The 18649-nt window shown below is 41.1% G+C and overlaps 4 protein-coding genes across 4 annotated transcripts; 2 read left to right on the forward strand and 2 right to left on the reverse strand.

Annotated features, from left to right (window-relative positions):
• Positions 1-732: 732 nt before the first annotated feature.
• Positions 733-3206, forward strand: GCK72_008632 (uncharacterized protein; the record flags this gene model as incomplete). Its single annotated transcript, XM_003093737.2, has 5 exons — positions 733-813; positions 1144-1716; positions 2050-2621; positions 2667-2873; positions 2918-3206. The coding sequence occupies 5 exons, from the start codon at positions 733-735 to the stop codon at positions 3204-3206; spliced, it is 1722 nt and encodes a 573-aa protein (XP_003093785.2).
• On the reverse strand, positions 2038-2325 carry GCK72_008633 (uncharacterized protein; the record flags this gene model as incomplete). The annotated part of the gene is made up of 1 exon (XM_053726933.1): positions 2038-2325. One exon carries the CDS (start codon positions 2323-2325, stop codon positions 2038-2040), a length of 288 nt encoding a protein of 95 aa, XP_053586510.1.
• Positions 3207-9871: 6665 nt separating the features above from the next.
• Positions 9872-12674, forward strand: GCK72_008634 (uncharacterized protein; the record flags this gene model as incomplete). Its single annotated transcript, XM_053726934.1, has 6 exons — positions 9872-9910; positions 10326-10716; positions 11267-11334; positions 11568-11714; positions 12061-12471; positions 12516-12674. 6 exons carry the CDS (start codon positions 9872-9874, stop codon positions 12672-12674), a joined length of 1215 nt encoding a protein of 404 aa, XP_053586511.1.
• Positions 12675-12966: 292 nt separating this feature from the next.
• GCK72_008635 (uncharacterized protein) lies at positions 12967-15815 on the reverse strand (the record flags this gene model as incomplete). Its single annotated transcript, XM_053726935.1, has 6 exons — positions 12967-13082; positions 14068-14217; positions 14267-14476; positions 15358-15512; positions 15556-15643; positions 15698-15815. The coding sequence occupies 6 exons, from the start codon at positions 15813-15815 to the stop codon at positions 12967-12969; spliced, it is 837 nt and encodes a 278-aa protein (XP_053586512.1).
• Between the last annotated feature and the right edge of the window lie 2834 nt (positions 15816-18649).

The following is an 18649-nucleotide window of genomic DNA, read 5'->3' on the forward strand; positions in this document are numbered from 1 at the left end:
ACGCTAAAGCTCTAACTTTTCTCTCTCTCCTACTCCTTATCAATCCCCTATACATTTCCCTCAAGCTTCACCCAGAAGAAAGAGGTGACCAGTGTCTTTTTTGTGTCCTCTTCCGCGGAATTCCTGTTCTCTTCCCCCTACTCTCCCTCTCTCGATACTGTCGATTTGGAAGTTTTGAATCCCGCTTCTCTCATTTCTCTCCGATCGCCGCCGCCTTTTCACGCTAAAGAAATTTGTTTCATCTATTCATTTCGACCCTACTCACCCTATTTGCTTTTGTCTGTCTATTCCTGCTTCATGTGATCGTTTTTCAATATATAGTTCCTTGTTCGGTCAATTTACAAGCGATATCGAATAAAAAAAGCTGTTTTGATTCTAAAAGTTGGCAATTTTCTGGATTTTCGACTCCTAATCTTTCACTCCCAGCTCGAATTTTGAACCCAAAATTCAATATCCTACTGTTTTCCCTCCGTTCCTCCTCATTTCCCCCATACAGCCTCCAAATGACGCTTGTTGTTCCCTCTTTTTCCTCCTCTGCCCGTCGTTCAACTGTGTGCAATATTTCGCAACAAGTCTAACATAAAAGATTCCTATTTTTCGATAGGAATGCTCGTTTCTGCACCTAAACGCTAAGTTTTCTATAGAATACCTTGATTTTAATCTTAAAAGTTTTTTCTTTCTCTAATCTTTTAATTTTTCCCATCTAAACTGTTTTTTTCAGTTTGGGCAATCATGTCGGACGCAATCGTCAAACAAATCGAAGAGCAAGGAGCCGAAGTTCGGCGTCTGAAAGGAGACAAGGCCTCCACTGAGGTTCGTTGATTTAGCTGAGAAAAAAGTGTGTTGGTCTTTGAAATCAGTAAAATTTGAACTATTTTTTAGGAAAAAGTACAAAAAAAACGCATCTAAATTAAATTTTCGATTCGAAAAATTCATTTTTGCAGCTGGAAAATCAATTTCTGCATACAATTCTCGATATTTAGAATTTTTAGGTTTAACTCATACGAAAAAGTTTGAAAATGGCTAAGAATACGCATTTTCTTTGACGAGAATACAAATATCTCTATTTCCATTCAAAAACCTTGAAACTTACTCAAAATTTGCGTAAAATCCTTCTATTCCTAACCAAAATCTGATTTCCAGGACGCAAAAACTGAGGCGATTCAAAAGTTGTTGGCTCTGAAACTCGCCTATAAAGAAGCGACCGGTCAGGACTACGTGGCTCCAAATGCTCGTCAAGCGAAGCCAAAACAAGCACCAAAACAGCAGGCGCAAAAGCCAGAAGTAAGGAAACAGACACTTCTGGGTGTCGGAACGAGGAAAGACGATAATTATTCGGAATGGTACAGTGAGGTTATCACGAAAGCTGAAATGATCGAGTACTATGATGTATCCGGATGCTATGTTCTCCGTCCATGGTCGTTCGCCGTCTGGGAATCAATTCAGGAGTGGTTTGACTCTCGAATCAAGAAACTCGGCGTCAAGAATTGCTACTTCCCAATGTTCGTATCGAACGCCGCGTTGGAAAGAGAGAAGACTCATATCGCTGATTTCGCACCAGAAGTCGCTTGGGTCACACGTGCCGGAAACTCGGAGATGGCTGAGCCAGTTGCGATTCGTCCAACTTCTGAGACGGTCATGTATCCATCCTACAAGAAATGGGTTCAATCTCATCGTGATCTTCCAATTAAGCTCAATCAGTGGTGTAATGTTGTGGTAAGACAAACATCGAAAAATATCTGCAAAAAACGACAGAAATTTAGTGCCTGGTGCACCTTTGGCGCTTTTTTGAGCCATCTAACTTTTTGATTCCTGGTCAAATATCTCTTAAATCCGTGCAAAAACTCAATTTTGTTATCGGAAACCAAAAAATTTCCAAATTCATGACTCTGAAACAAAAATCGCGCAAACAACGAGTCTGGTGCACATTCTGTGCGTTTTTGAGCCATCTAATTTGTCGATTTTTGGCTAAAATTCTCTGAAATCAGTGTGAAAACTCAATTTTGTTATCAGAAATCTGAAAATCCTCAAATACCCTTATATTTTCAGAGATGGGAATTCAAGCATCCAACTCCATTCCTCCGCACCCGCGAGTTCCTGTGGCAAGAGGGTCACACCGCTTACGCCAACGCAGCCGACGCCGAGAAGGAAGTCTTCCAAATTCTGGATCTCTACGCCGGTGTCTACAATGAACTTCTCGCCATCCCTGTCGTCAAGGGACGCAAATCCGAGAAGGAGAAGTTCGCCGGTGGTGACTTCACAACGACCGTCGAGGCGTACGTCGCATGCAACGGACGTGGAATTCAAGGAGCCACTTCTCATCATTTGGGACAAAACTTCTCGAAAATGTTCGAAATTTCGTATGAGGATCCATCGAGAGAGGGAGAACGTGCGTACGCATGGCAGAACTCATGGGGACTGTCGACTCGTTCCATTGGAGCGATGATTATGGTTCACGGAGACGACAAGGGATTAGTCCTTCCACCACGTGTCGCCGCCGTTCAGGTTATCGTTGTTCCAGTCGGATTCAAGACTAGTAATAAGGATTCGTTGTTTGATGCTGTCGATAAGGTGACGAAGGAATTGGTCGCTGGTGGAGTCAAGGCGGAGCACGATTTGAGGTAATTATAGTGAAGAAAACCGCCCAAACCCCCCATTTTCTGCAGAGAGAACTACAACGCTGGCTGGAAATTTAACCATTGGGAGTTGAAGGGAGTCCCAATTCGTTTTGAAGTTGGACCAAATGATTTGGCGAAGAAACAAGTCACCGCCGTCATTCGTCACAATGGAGAGAAGCAACAGGTGTCGATGGACGGAATTGTCGCCTCTGTTAAGACTTTGTTGGATGAAATTCACACGCAGATGTACAATAAGTGAGTTTTTTCGAAAGAAAAAAGACAAAAAATCCCATTTCCAGAGCACTCGCCCAACGCGACGCCCATCTCAAGACCACCACGGATATTGAGGAATTCAAGAAGCATCTCGACGAGAAATGCATCATTCTCTCTCCATTCTGTGGTCTTCCCGAGTGTGAAGAGAAGATCAAGAACGCGTCGACACGAGAAGACGGTGAGGGAGCTCAGATGGGTGCGAAGACGTTGTGCATTCCATTGGAGCAACCAAAACAGGCACTTCCATCTAAATGTCTCTTCCCATCGTGCACTGAGAAGGCCAAGGCGTTCGCTCTCTTCGGAAGATCTTATTAAATCATTTTTTCCGGTGGTTTTTCTCCTAATAATGTTCCCATTATCCCCCTATTTTTTGAATTATTTAAAGCATAGTATTTATTCGTTTTCCGTTGCTATTTATTCTTGGTGATTGTATCCTACTATTCCCCTCTTTTTTCTCTGAAAATAATTCGAAAATTCAAATAAATTTTCTACGTGACCCCCCGATACTCGCGTTGCCACGTCGGCCGCCGTCTCCACGGCTCGCCACGTGACAACTTCCCGCCCGGAATTTCTGCCACTTGGTCCCCAATTTCAGCATTTTTTCACAGAATGTCGTCGTCAAGCGATTCGGATTCTGATTCCAGGTAAGAATATTAAACTTTTCAGAATCAAGAATCACAAATTAATTCAGAAGGCTCCCATCGGCCTATCGGCTCCCGTCGGAAACCCGCCGGCGTCGTCATCGTTCGACGTCGAAATCTTCGAAGACATCGTCAGATGAGGGGAATAGTAGAAGACGTGAGAGAGAAGGGAGCAGAAGACGTGAAGTGGAGCCAAAGCGACGACGAAGAGAGAATCCGAAAGGGAAGAAGAAGAAGAGAAAGGAGAAGAAGGATCGGCCGATGTGGAAGGAGGAGGGAGAGATCTCGGGGTGTGTAAATATGAAGGAAATAAGAGAAATTGGAAGTTTTAAAAACGCAAAATTGATGAAAAACTGTATTTTTGGTCCTAGAATTGATGATTTTGTGATTTTTTCGGTTGAAAACCAAAATAAATGCGATTTTTTCCGTTTTTTTTAAATTAAAATCGAAATAGACTACTTTTTCAAGTATTTTGACTAAAAATCATGAATTTTTCCTCATTTTCGACCAAAAACTAAAAAAAAAACACAAAAATAGCGAAAAAATCACGATCGTTTTTCTTAAAACCCGTTTTTTTCTATTTTGAACCGAAAAAAACCACTAAAGTTTAAGGTTTTTACCATTTCTAAACCAAAAAACAGCAATTTTCGCCATTTTTTTCACATAAAAACCTTGAAAACTTCCATTTCGCTTCGAAATTAAAAAAATTGTTCAGCTTTGTCGTTAAAAAATTTTTTGAACGGATGTTCTGGCGGATTTCAGTAAATATCGAGAAAACTATGTAAATTTACGCAAAATTAATCGAAAATCTTGAAATTTTCTGTATTTCTGATGGATTTTGTGGCTGAAAATCGAAAACCGCTGATTTTCTACGAGATTCCGACTTAAAATCACAATTTTTCAAAGATTTTTGACAAAAAATCGTGGAAAAATACCAACTTTCATATTTTTTTAATCCCGAAATTTTAGAAACTCCAGGCTTTCAAAACAATTGAATTTCTTATTCTTTTCAAGCTGAAATCAGAGAAAATGAAATGAATTCTGCCAGAAAACCGAAAAATTAACTGAAAGTAAGAAAAAACTCGAGTTTTCACTGAAGCAGAAGGAATATACAGAAAAATTCAAATTTTATCGGAGAAAAATTTCGATTTTCTGAAATTTTCTTGAAAAAATTGTTGGTTTTTCCTATATCCTATAATTTCAATATCCTATAATTTCAGCGGAAGCGACAGTGAAAGCTCCTCTGCCTCATCTGGATCTTCTTCATCGAGTGACAGTAGCAGAAGTCGTGAAAGAAAAAGAAGAAGACGTCAATGGAATTCAGATGGGCGTCGAGTAGTAGAGCGAAGAAGAAGAACCACTCTCGACGACACATTTAAGTGCGATGAGTGCGGTTACAAACCGACTTGTTTGAAGGTAAAGGCAAAAGATATTTGTGGTTTGGACACCACCAAGGGCTGAGCTCGTGTTGGCCGAACGGAGGCTTCCAGAAACTTCCGGAAAGCCCTGGAAGCCTCCGTTCGGCCAACACGAGCTCAGCCTTTGGTGGGCTCCAACCCCACCATATCTCCGTGTATACGCGCGTGTGTATACACTCCCCATTTAATGTTTTGTGCACATGAAACAGGCTGGGTGAACCTGTAAGGGAAGATGAAGACGGACGAATCCACATCTTCACGGCCTCCGCTGGAGGCCGTGCATCTTTCGGTTAGTGAGTGGCCACAAGCACTACCGACTGCGCTATGCAGCCCCTAGCGAAGAGGAAAAGAGATGGGGTACATGTGTGAGAGATAGAAAAGCGGACGGGTGGACATTTTGCAACAAGAGAGAAAAGGGGGTTTCGCAGGGTTAACGGGTGGCGGCGGTCTATTTAACCGGGAAAAAACCGCCTAGTACTACCCGAACCAGAAATAACTAACAAAGGAACCTCATGAGGCCGAAAGTTTGGAATCGTTCCAAATTGCTACCAGGAATTAAGGTCAGCTTGATTAGACAAATCCCAAAATTTCGTTTTGTGCTCTTCACTTGCCGCTGAGAAAAACCGTCTCAAAGTTTCACCCCTGTAGTTAAGCCCTGTAAAAACCAGAAAATGGCTTGCAAAACCTGGGGTAAAGGCGGTCACAAAGTTTTGAGAATGGTCTGGGAAAGGTCTGGAAGACAGCCACAAAGTTTTGAGAATGGTCTGGGAAATTTTTTTCTAAAAGGTACGGTGTCATCCTGAAACAGTCGAGCGGATCTTGACCAAATTTCCACTTAAAAGGTGAAGACTGAAGTTTTGCAACTAAACCGTTTAACCCAAAAAATATAGACGACTGAGTATTTAAAAATAAGGATCCTTTAAAAACTTTCAATTTGAGAATTCCCGTGAACGCAAAAGTTTTCGAATGCCCCCCTCGAAAGAAAGCCCCCCTCGAGAGACACACTACTCACTCCCGCGAATTGCGCTCTTCACTACCCATTTCAATCGAAATCAAGGTTGGGTGGACCTTTGGGGAAGGCACGAGCTCGCTACCTTTCAGCCGTAGGCGGCCGCCACTACCGACTGAGCTATCCAGCCCCCAATTAGGTGGTGATGAATCATGCGATGATATGATGAGTGGGCGGCCGATAAAGAGGGGGGAGGCCAGACTTGTCACGGGCCGGGCCGGGCCAAACTCAGGAAAAATCTCGGCCCGGCTTTTGAAACATTTTGAGTTGTTGATTTTTTTTTTGGAAATTTTTTGAAATTTTAAGAAAAATGTGAATATGTATGATAATTTAAGCATTTTTACTCTATTTTTTCGAAAAATTTCAAATAAAATTTGGTAAAAACGGGTTCCCATTTTTTGAAATCAGGAAAAATTTTGGCCCGGCCCGGGCCGAACTCAAGAAAAATCTCGGCCCGGCCCGATTTTTGACAAGTCTGGGGGAGGCGGATAATGAGGAGAGCGAGACGTGGGTTTTAAAATTTTTTTAGAGCGAAGTAAAATTTAAGAAGCACTTTTGTGAAAGAATTGTCTAGAAGAGTAGAAATGTTTTTTAAATAAGAAACATCATCGGGAAAAATTCTTTTTTTTTTAATAGCAAATTGTTGAAAACTGAAACTATTTTACGGTATAAAGCCCAATTTTCTCAAGCTTAATAGTTAAATTGTTATAAAAATCCTCTTGAATTAGTGGAATATTTGATTTTTCCGTATTTCTACTGGGAGGGACGGTACAAAAAAGCTACCAACTACAAAAATGGATATACGGATTAGTTCTATAACATCCCTTAAAATTAGTATAGTTCACGCATTTTCAATCACTTCTAAAATTGACAAAAGATTATCGATTCGTGCTTTTTTCGTGGTATACATGATAACTACAGAATATCAGATGTCTTGCATTGTGACGTTCTGCACCGATCATGTGTCACGTGCAACCCTCTACATATCTCCGTGGCTTCCACTCCCCATTTTTTCTGTTCGCCAGGCACAGACAGGCAGGCTGGGTGAACCTGAGAGGGGAGTCGCTGTCTCGGTTGTGTGATGGCGCCACAACCGACTGAACTAGTCAAACCCTCAATTGAAAATTAATGAGTGAGGAGTATAAGAATTGAGTTGTTATCAGTTATTCTTATCAATTTTGGTGTTCTCTATAGTGGGAAGCGTCGCGTACTCCTATCATACAAAAAACCTTTTTGTGATACAGGCGGTGCATATCATACTTGTCAAGGCCGGGATAATTGGCGCAATAATTCGAAACTTTTTGAATTGTGTCCGCGAAAGAATCAAATTTTCGACTAAGACTCAGAATTAGAAGACATTATGAGAAATCATCAAAAATGTTCACATTTTCGATGAAAAATTGAAAAAAATTTAATTTTTTCGAATCCGTGCAGACCCTTAAAGATTTTCCCCCTGACCGGGCCTTGACAAGTATGGTGCATATGATTTAGCAGCTCTGACCGGGGTTACTGTAGGTTTACTGTAACCATAGTAATCCCAAGAGTCGCCTTTCTTTAAACCTACCGTAACTACTCTAACCACATTTTCAGTTCAAAAAACTTTCATCTAAAAAAATTCCATCTAATTTCTTCGAAAATGTTGCAAACGCGCCGAATTCAATTATGTCAGCTCTGAAATTTCATTATTTTCTCCCAAATGTATCAAACCAAATTACCTCGCGCGTTCAACCCAACACAGCCTGACACCGAAAAAACGCTCAAAATAACGAAAAAACGCAAAAAAAAAACGTTCCAGGGTCTCATCCACCACCAAATGAACCATCACAATCTGGACGCTCAATGTCATTTGTGTTTGCAGAAGTTCGCGACGCGAAAAGCGTTTCAGGAGCATCATGAGTTGGTGCACACTCAGGATGTGGTAAGAGAGATTCAGAATATCTCTGGAAAAAATCGATTCTTAAAAACCTGATTTCAGGTAAAATGTGTGTTCTGCAAGAGTGCGTTCGATCAGCCATTGGAGATGAAGAACGGAAAATGGGACGACTTTTTCTCGCATCTTTATGGAGTGGGTAGTTTTGTCTGTCTGTCTGTTTGTGTGTCCGGGACGTCCGGATGTCCGCGTGTCTGTGTGTCCAAATGTCCTCATGTCTGTTTGTTTTTCTGTTTGTCCGGAAAACATATCGGTCAATCTGTGTGTCCAGGGTGTCCAGATGTCCACTTAATTTCTGTCTGTCTGTAACTCTATGTTTCCGGATGTCCAAATGTTCAACGTTTTTGAAATTTTATATGTCTGTCCATCTTTCCAAATTTTCAGATGTCATCTTTTAGTGAAAACTTGTAATTTCCATTTTTTATGTATTATATGTCCTGATGTCCAAAACAGTTCTGTTTGTCCGGATGTCCTCGTTTTCAGAGATCTGTTAGATTGTCTGTTTATCCGGATGTGCAAAAACTCATGTCCTTCTGAAAATCTGTGTGTCCTTTACTAACCTCCAACTAACTGCTATCTGTTTGTCCGAATGTTCACTAATCTGTGTCTGTCTGTGTGTCCGTTTGTCCCGATGTCCCCCTCCTCCACAAAACCATAACCCTCCGATTGTTTTCCCCAAATTTTCAGGAAATCCTCTACTCCCGTCTCGCCGAACACGAGGAACGCGCCAACAGCACCAAACAATAATGAATAAATTATTCTTTTGATTTTTTATCTATGATCCCCCACCCTCTTCCTGACTCTTTTCTTGCCAAAAATGAAGATTTTGTTAAGGTTTGAGGCTGCCAATTCTATGAATAATCTGATCAGACAGTGATTATTCTGCCCTTTGTGGGGGAGGGAACTCTTAGATTTCAAAGAATCGTTTTTTGGTTTTTCAGAAAAGTCTGCACTTTTGATGCTAAAATTGAATATTTCATGCTGAACTATTCGAGATTTTCGGTGTTCAAGAAGCTCCGCCCACATTTTTGCAGGTATAGCTCAGAGATCACGTCACTGTGGGTTGGTGGGGTACTGTAGCCGTGGTAAGATCTGATGTATTGTCTGAATGCACCAGATCTTACGAAAGAGTGCGCACAATTCAAAGTATCGTTATTAAGGTTACTGTAGGTATCAGAGTTGTCCGGATTCCGGAAAATGAACATTTTTATTCCGATTCCGGTTTTTTGAGTTTCCTTTTTCCGGAATCCAGAAGTTGAAATTTAAATTTTTTTAAATTTAAATTTTTTTGAGTTTAAAAGACAAGTGTAGTACTTCTTTTTCGGTTTTCATCCTCAAAAGTGGTTTAAAACTTTATATATCATCGAAAACACTCGAAAAAATGACTTAGCCTTGCAAATTTATCGAATCATTCCGAATTCCGGGTTATTTCGTCATTCCGGTTCCGGATTCCGTATTCCGGAAACTTAAAAATGGCATTCCGTACAACTCTGGTATGTATATTGACCAATGTACCACATTTTACGACAAATTACACATATTCTGTGTGCAGTACTCCCTTCAATCTACAGCACCTAACAATCAAACCGGAAAATAAGAGTTTGTCATATGACCTGGTACATTTTCTGAATGCACCAGATTTTACGACAAAATACGGATAAGTAAGGCTTACAGTTTATCTAACCTACAGTAACCCAGTTCCCAAAAGAAGCCTTGCATACTGCTGCACTCTGACTAATCCCTTTTTGCAAAAACTTGTCCAAAATTTTCGAAAATAAATCTCATGACTTGTCTCGTCAACTCAACTCCCAATTCAATCAGTCACCAAGGGAGACAGCAGGTGTGCACTTCACTCCTTCTCCTTATTTCATTACATATGTAAGCCACGAAAGAGGCGGAGCTTGGAAGAGGGGTATATAATGGGATGGAGGAGGTTGGAGTCTTATTCTTTTTCACTTTTTTCGAGCATTTTCAAAAAAAAAATGTCGAAAGCCGCATCTGCTGTTTCTGCTGCTGTCAAGGTAAGCGTATTTTTTGGAAAATGATGTGGATATCCGGATATACAGATAGACAGACAGACACACAGACAGACATACGCAATTTGTCGTAAGATCTTAGCCATTTTGCAGAAATTCAAAAAAATTTTCAAAATTTTCACAATACGTAATATCTGACAACAAATCACGGTGCTCCTGAACTATGTGGACATCCGGACATACACAGACAGACTTTTGAAAACATCTTATCTTACGACAATTCACGTACTTTCTCAATCACCGTAATCCTAAGTGTCGTGGACATCTGGACAGATAAACCCCTATTACATAGCCAATCTGCCGTAGTCCTGGGTTTTTTTTTCGAAAAACTTGAAAAACTGCCCTAATTGGACATCCGGACTCACCGACAGACACCACTTCATTAATTCCATGTTTCCAGAAGACGTCTCTCCCAGAGGCGAGTCCAAAGAAGTCGGTCGTCAGTGAGACAACTACAACAACCACCAAGAAGTCGTCCCTATTCACGTGCGAACACAAACTCGCCCCCTCTGAACTCCCATCTACAGTAGGAAACGGGTTGTTGAGTGCCGTCAAGAACGGAACGACTCCACTCGTCACGACGACTACCGTAACCACCCAGAAGCAGACAACTCTTCCGCCGAGAAAACTGACAGCCCAACAGTCGCGTGATCTATCACCTCCGAAATCCAAAAATCAAAAGTCTCCGAGTCCGAGTCGTGCGGGTTCAGGCGATTCTGGAACGAGGAAGGATTCTGGAAAGTCGGAGAAGTTGACAAAGGAGTTGGAGAGGGTGAAACTCGAGAAGACAGGTAAGGGGGTACTGTAGCTAACGAGGTACTGTAGTCGGTATTGTAGCCCAGTTAAGACGAACATTCAGGATACTGTAGCTATGTGGTACTGTAGGTGAAGGGATACTGTAACTACTTCAGTCATGAAAGAGGTACAGTAACGCAGACTACGGTAACCTCACCTACATATCTGCATTTGATCGTAAAATCTGAGTCATTCTGCAAATTACCGTAGTCTGGGTTACTGTATCCTTTTGTGAATATACTGTAAGAGCTGAGGGGTGCTGTAGGGATTACAACTGCCGCATTACGGTAATTGTGCATTCTGTCGTAAGATTTGGTGTATGGGGTACTGTAGCTGTAGGAGAGTACTGTAATCCGGACGATCCGTATTTTGTCGTAAAATCTGGTGCATTCAGAAAATTCTCCTTTTCCGGTTTTTTCCCTCAAAACCACAGCAACCCGAAAACCAAATGAACTTGTCGGCACTACCGTAATCCAGGTTACTGTACATTTTTTTACGAATACACCATACCTTACGACAACTCTCGTACATTTTCAAAATTTCCAGATTCCCGCGAATCAGCGACCCTTCCAACACCAAAACAGTATCCGGATTCTGATGACGAACGGGATACGGTAAGTGTGCATTTTCAGGGAGATCATCGAAACTACCGTAACCCCCGACAAGATCAAAAATTTGATCTCTACCACAAGACAAGTAATCAAATCAAAAAATCGGAGGGCGAGCACGGAAAATTTAATCAAAAAGTACTCGTGACCCGAAACCAAGAATCAGATTAGATTAGGCGGTGTCTGCAGTGTTTTGCAAAGTGTGTCTGGCGCACCTTTGACGCATTTCTTTGTTGCAGAACAAGAGGGCTCTCCGCTTCGGAACCACAACTGAATGGCAATCGGATAATCTGGAGAAGTTTTACAAGGAACACGGGAAATTTCCATCGGCTGAAGCTGTCAAGAAGTTCGGGCAAATGTTCTCAATGACCGAGTTGATTGCGGAGGTAGGATTTGTTAAAATTTGGGATTTTTGTGCCAAAATCTGAGTAATTTTATCATAAAAATGCTCAGAAAAGAACGCAAAAAATAATAGAGGGGTAGGGGGATCGAACTCTGGTACTCAGATTGGTGGCCAGAGTTGTTACCGGGTACACCAAAAGAGGTGGAATCGGCGGCAGACTAGAGGATGGTGATAAAGGCACTCCCTCGGCCAGGCGGCTCGCCGCCATAATAGCCTACCCGGTAACAACTCTGACCACCAATCTACCTACCAAAGTTCGACACCCCTCCCCCTCCATTATTTTTTGCATTCTTTTCTCTCCACCCTAACAACATTCAAATTGCTTCCAGACCTGGCTAGAAGCTCGTCGCCAGCAAACCTATCAGAAGTACGTTGAGAAAGGTCTGCAAACGGAGCCATCAGTCATCCAGTTCTACTGCGAATCTCTGAAAATCGCCGAGGGTCTTCGTTTGGAGAACCCGAGTGTCCAAACCAAATCATTCTTCACGTTGGACGGCGTCAATAAGCTCGAGCAGAAAAAAGAGGAAGAAGAGAAACGGATGCCGTTGATTTCCGTATCATCCAATAAGTTGTACATAAGTTCGAAGAAAGAGGAGAAGTGTCAATTGACAATTAAAAACGAGGGGGTAGTCAATATTGTCTATCAGATAAGCATTATGCACGCAGCCAACTATGTGATGTCACCGATTTGTGCAATTCTTCATCCAAATGAGGACCTCACACTGAATATCACTAGAAAGGTAATCGAACTAAAGTTAGGCCATCAAAGTTTCTCTTCCAGAAGGGAAAACTGCTCGATGAGGAGTTCTTCCGTATTGACTACGGCCTTGCACCGGAAGGCATTATCGATGCGAGGGACTCGGCGGATCGTGCCGAATTCACCGATCGCGAGATCATTGAGGTTGTCGAGATTGACGAGAGGGACATGAAAGTTGCACGTTGATCAAGATCAAATTAATTTTTTCAAAGTCTTTTCTTTTTCTTCCTGATCACATTCTCTTACTTCTTTTTCCATGATTTTTGATTTCCCGCCAATTGTAATCACGCTCTGTTGCACTCCCCCTGTATTCTCAATAAAGCACACTTGCTACTAAACCTTTGTAAACGTAATCATGTCTCCTTTTCTTGAATTGCACAATAAACTTTCTGTCTTTTTTTCTCAAAATATTATTTATTTGGCAAATGTTAACCCGAATATTTCAACACAAACAAAGGAGATCACTATAATTATAAAATTACAACACGAACCAGTCATTTCGTCTTTGAAAATGCTCGATAGAAGGTAGAGGGAATGGGAAGAATGAGTCGGGTGAGGAAGATGGGGAAGCGGTTGTTGTGTCGAATGGATCGTCTGGAAATGATTTAATTTATTGTATAAAAGAGGAAAAAGAAAGCAAAAAAGATTTGAGGTGTCGGGGAGTCGAACCAGGGTAGTGAGATTGGTAGCCAGAGATGCTACCAGGTGAGCCACCGGGGTGAGAAAACTGCGGCAGGGTGGAGTTAGTGATAAAAGTGGACGATTTCGACCGAAGCTGTTGTGGCGGCGGGGTGGATCCTCGTGCGTCATGGCGCAACCGGTAACAACACAGGCCAGTAAACTACAAACCAAGGTTCGATTCCTCGACCCCTCTATTATTTTTTGCAGTCTTTTTTGACTATGCTAACCGCAATACGACTCGAATCTCACTCGATTTTCACAATTTTCAGTCACTTTCCCTTTTATAAATACTTCAAAAATCGCATTACTAGAACCGAGAGAAAATCATATTTTGTGTTTGATCACTCTCCACCAATTCTGTGACAGGTGCGCATAATGTGACAGGATAGCAAGTGCTGCTGAACTCACAGGTGTAGCATATTGAGTTATGAGTACTTGAAGTGATTTCATTTTCTACTTTTTCATTATGGAGATTGAAAAAGATTAACCAAAAAAACTTTTAGCCGAAAAGTGTTACTTTTATGTGTAAGGGGCCTAGGAATTCTCGTCCGACTTTGCAGTTATGCAACGGTCTCGAAAATTGCCCAGATTTGAAAATTTCTACTGGAATTGATATATCAAATCTAGATGTTCATTTTTGTAGTTAACAACTTTTTTGTGCGACTTTTCCCTAATAAGTTATAGCTTCTTGAAACAAAGTACCACTTCAAAGGGAGCTATGAGCATCCTTACTTCAACCTGCTTTAACTCTTCAGGGTAAATTTGTACATAAAAACAGTTGACTACAAAAATGGAGATCTAGGTTTGACCTACCATTTTCCATAAAAATTTCCAACCCCGCCCCTATTCCAACCACGTGACACCCATTCAAAGTTAGACCAATTTTCACGAAACTCACTATGCTCCTCATCCAGAGTCTCCTCAATTTTCACCATCTTTTTTGTCTCCTTGGTCACTTCTTCTACAGAATTCTGACTAACATCATCTCCTTCCTCTCCAGAATCATTTTTCGGAAACAAAGATCGAATAGCTCTCACATCGTCATCACCTAAACCAGAACACATGACATTCCCAAGAATTCTCCAAAATCGAATTACCCAAAGTGAATGCGGGATCATATGGTCGTTTAGCGGCGAACATAGCCGCTCGGATATCCATGGAATGCTCTAATCCAAGTAGATGACCAATCTCGTGAACAGCTGTCTGGAATAGATTAACACCTTCCTGGGAGTTCAGACTCCATTGCTCTTCTGCATCAAAGTGGAGGCGTCCGTCACGTGGGTAGAAGGCGTGGGCGACTACGCCATCTGAAATTTCATAATAAGAATCAAAGAAGTAAAAAGGAATCGAGGGGTCGGGGAGTCGAACTAGGGTTCCTAGATTTACGGTGATCCCGGTAATAGGGTCAGAAATCAGAAATTAGGGTTTTTATTAAGCTTTTCCTTATTAGAAAAAGATACAAAAAGAATTTGGCCTAGTAGGGAATCGAACTTTGGTTGCGAGATTGGTAGCCAGATCTGTTCCCTGCTGCACCACCAAAGGCGAATCGGTGGTGGGCACCAAAGTTGCATGGAAGTGAAATTTCTTATCCGGAAGTCGGAAGTCGGAAGTGAATTTCCTTATCCGGAAGTCGGAAGTCGGAAGTCGGAACCGATTTTCCTTATCCGGAAGTCGGAACCGATTTTCCTTATCCGGAAGTCGGAACTCGGAAGTCGGAAGTGAAAAAACGCCCGGAAGTCGGAAGTTGGAAGTCGGAAGTCGGAAGTCGGAATTAGATTTTTTCTCAAACTTTCAAAAACTCCAAGAGAAAAATCATGAAATTCGCGAAAATCAGTGGAAAATTAGTTTTTCGCTGAAGAACAGCCTATTTTCTGTCCTTTCAGACCAGTTTTCCATGCATTTTTGCGAAATGCACTTTTCGAAAATTCCACAGTTATGGAATGACGGAAGTCGGAAGTAAATTTCCTTATCCGGAAGTCGGAAGTCGGAATTCCATGCAACTCTGGTGGGCACTTCGGTCGTTCAAGAGATCTCGCTGGCGGCACTCGAGCTTCATCACCTATGGTGTCTCTGGTAACGAGTCTAGCCAGTAATCTTAGCACCCGGGTTCGATTCCAGGTGGGTCTATTTATTTTTTGCTTCTTTATTAATGGATCCTTATCACTTTAAAAGCTCTGAACCAACTCACCCTGCCCATCAAACGGGAATCCATCCGAATGCTCTCCTTTCTCAAAAGCAATATAAATATCTGGTGGTTGTTTGGTCACAAGTTCTGGTGGAATTTCACGAAACTCCAACGAGGATACTGTAGACCACTCGTTGAATGCGCGGTGCATTGTGTTTCTGGAGTCGAAAAAATTAGAGAAATTTGTTTTCATTTGTTTACCTGACTATATAAACATCTGCATCCATGAGATTCTGAGTTTGTAGTTGCCAAGTCAACATATGTTTTCTCCATCGTTTCGCACGGATTACTGTAGAAACTGTTAAATTGATGGGCTCTAAAATTTTCCCCCGTCACCACCTACCGTATCTCTTCCCTCTCCACCCTTTCGGCTTAATGAAATCATCCGAGTGCTCACGATTCTCTTCTATGAAATCACAGATAACAAATGAAAGTAACGGAATAAATAAGACAGGACGCATAGGTCAAAATAAGTGGCAGAACTGTACATACAAGAAGCGGAAGAGAGAAAGCAGCTGAGAAGAAAAAGAAAGAGAGAATGAGAGGGAAGAGGAAAACAAGTGTGAAAATATGAGGATAGATGGCATCGGCGGAGGATGGCAGAATTCATTGGCACCGCCTACTTTTTTTTCGCCATGAATAGGGTCAGAAATCAGAAATTAGGGCTTATATTTAGCTTTTCCTTATTATAAAAAGATGCAAAAAGAATTTGGCATAATATGGAATCGAACTTTGGTCCCGAGATTGGTAATCAGATGTGTTCCCGACTGCGCCACCGTAGGCGAATCGGTGGCGGGCACCTCGGTCGTACAAAAGGGTGCGCTGTAGGCGTCTTGATGCCGGCAGCCGAGCTTCATCACCTGTGGTGTACCTGGTAACGAGCCTGACCAGTAATCTCGATACCCAGGTTCAATTCCCGAGCTCCTTCATTATTTTTTGTTTTCTTTTCTCATCCTGATACCACACTTGAAACCCCTTGAAAATGCATTCTTTGCCCTCTAAAACCAACCACTCTTCTCTCTTCTGAATAGTGAAAGTGTCCTCTGTCTCCCGATGCTAATACTTGCCTAACCAAGTTGTTCCACTATCTCTTTCACGTCACATTCTCTTTATAAGATTCTTTATAAGAATGCGATTGACATTGTTCAAGAACACTGAAAAACTTGTTTTTTATAGTTATGGTTATATGCAAGTTCACCTTGGTTTGTGACCTTCTTATGATAGTTTTTGTAGGGTTTTCTATATATGTTTGCAAATCCTAAAAACAACTGAAAATTTATTTGTTTTCAGAAAAATGAAAGATCGACTTACATTAAGATTGTGTTACACTGCCCAAAAGGAGTGTTCTGGATATGTTATGCATCGGAATAAGCTCTTTATTTCTGAAGCATGTCTCGGATTGCGGATCGGTACATAAAACGGTAGAATTTTTTTCTACCAACTGGTTTTGATACACCGTTCATTTGAATAAAATATGTCATTTTTCGTAATTTCGAGAGTTTGGAAAATTGTGCGAAAAACGTTTGGAACATGATTTTTTAGCTAGATTTTTTGTAGATTTCATCAAATCTCTACAATTAATGTTTTTAGTTTCAGGTCAATCAGACCTTTTCGAAATAAGTTACGATCAAAAAACAAAAACCTAATATACCTTTGAGCGCTACTGTATATCACACAAGGGATCTCCACGTAAAAACGTTGTAAATTCTAAAATTCAAGCATTAAACCTGTGCTATCACATATCTAAATTTCTAAAAATTTGAATTATCCAACATGCGGTGACATGCATTCCAAGTTAGTTTGACATTAGGCAGCGACCTTACTTCTACGCCTTGTATCTCCCTAGAGATTGCCTGCACAGGAAAGTTGTCAACAGTAAAACTAAAGCTTTAAACTTGCGCTATAACATATCAAAAATTCAAAAGATTAGAATCATCCGTCATGGCGTGATAGGCTTTGTCGTTTCACTGACTTATATGTATCTCCTTACATTTGTGTACACTATTCGCCGATTCGGAATTCCATGTGAAAAGGCTTGGCTATATCAAAAGTTTGAGAGCCCATAGCTCGGCTTGCTGAGACATTTTGCTCGTTTTGACTACATAATTGGACTCCACGCAGTCGAAAGTACCTATGACCAAATTTATAGATCGTTTGAAAGCCGTCGCGTCTCCAAAGACTTCCCTTGTTTGGGATCAACCACACAGAAAAAATGTCAATTGCAAAAAATAGAGAGCTAGGTTGGTTCTATAACTTATCAAATGCCCAAAAGCTTTTACACCATAACAGTTGTTCAATTTCCAGATCCACACCAAACCTCAAACTTCTTTCTTTTTTCCTTATCCTCGTGACTATTATCATACCGTAATCTGCTTCCTCATCCTCATTCACCACGCAGGTGTTTTCTATCATCTCTCTTTCCCAATAAAAACCTTCTACCTAAATGATACACTTTTGATTTTCAGTCCAGTTTGCCAGTGTACATGTAGTCATCATGAAAGCTGTAATAAGTTAGCGAAAGTTTTTTATGTTCTTCGCCTTCGACAATTACATAGAGGAAGTGGAGAGACGATAGAGATAGGTTGGGGGGAGAGACTTCTTCTTCTTCTGAACGAACGTGTGAGACGGATAGCCTTCAGAGATAGAGAGAGTGAGAGAGAAACAGAAGCTTAATATCTCATTCATCTTCTGGCGGCGGATGGTTGCGTAACTCGATTTGGTTGGTGTCAATTGGATGATGATGGAGAGATTGAGAAAAAAAAGTTTGGAGGAGGAGGAGGAGGTAAATATGGGTTTAGATAATATAGTGATGGCTGACATGGGGACAAGTACTGTAAGATAGCGGGGATGGGGAAATAGAAAAAGACATTTTCAGATGGTCACGGAACCCCATAAATGTTACAGATATGTGATGTTGACTAGCTAATGGCTGTCGCACATCCGGCGCGCTTTATTAATTTTGATGTGGCTGTAATGTGAGATAACTAAATGCATTGCCAGAGAAATTAAGGCCCTGGCGCCAAAATTCAAAATTCAAATTTTAAAGATTTTTTTTGCTAAAAAGCCAAATTTTTGAATATGAATCGGCTCCTTCTCTTAAATCACGTAAGGACAAGCTTGCCGATTTGGAGTGTCAGAATTAGAAGAAGTTCTGAAAGATCATCAAATGACAAAATTTTTTTGAAAAAAATTGTTTTTTTTTAGTAGTATGGCTAAATAGGATTGAGAACAACAATAGAAAATGAGATTTTGAGGTAGTCACGGATCCCCAGGCGAACTTTTATGAAGGTATCTT

The sequence above is a fragment of the Caenorhabditis remanei genome, chromosome III (assembly GCF_010183535.1).
Source record: "Caenorhabditis remanei strain PX506 chromosome III, whole genome shotgun sequence".
Lineage (NCBI taxonomy): Eukaryota > Metazoa > Nematoda > Chromadorea > Rhabditida > Rhabditidae > Caenorhabditis > Caenorhabditis remanei.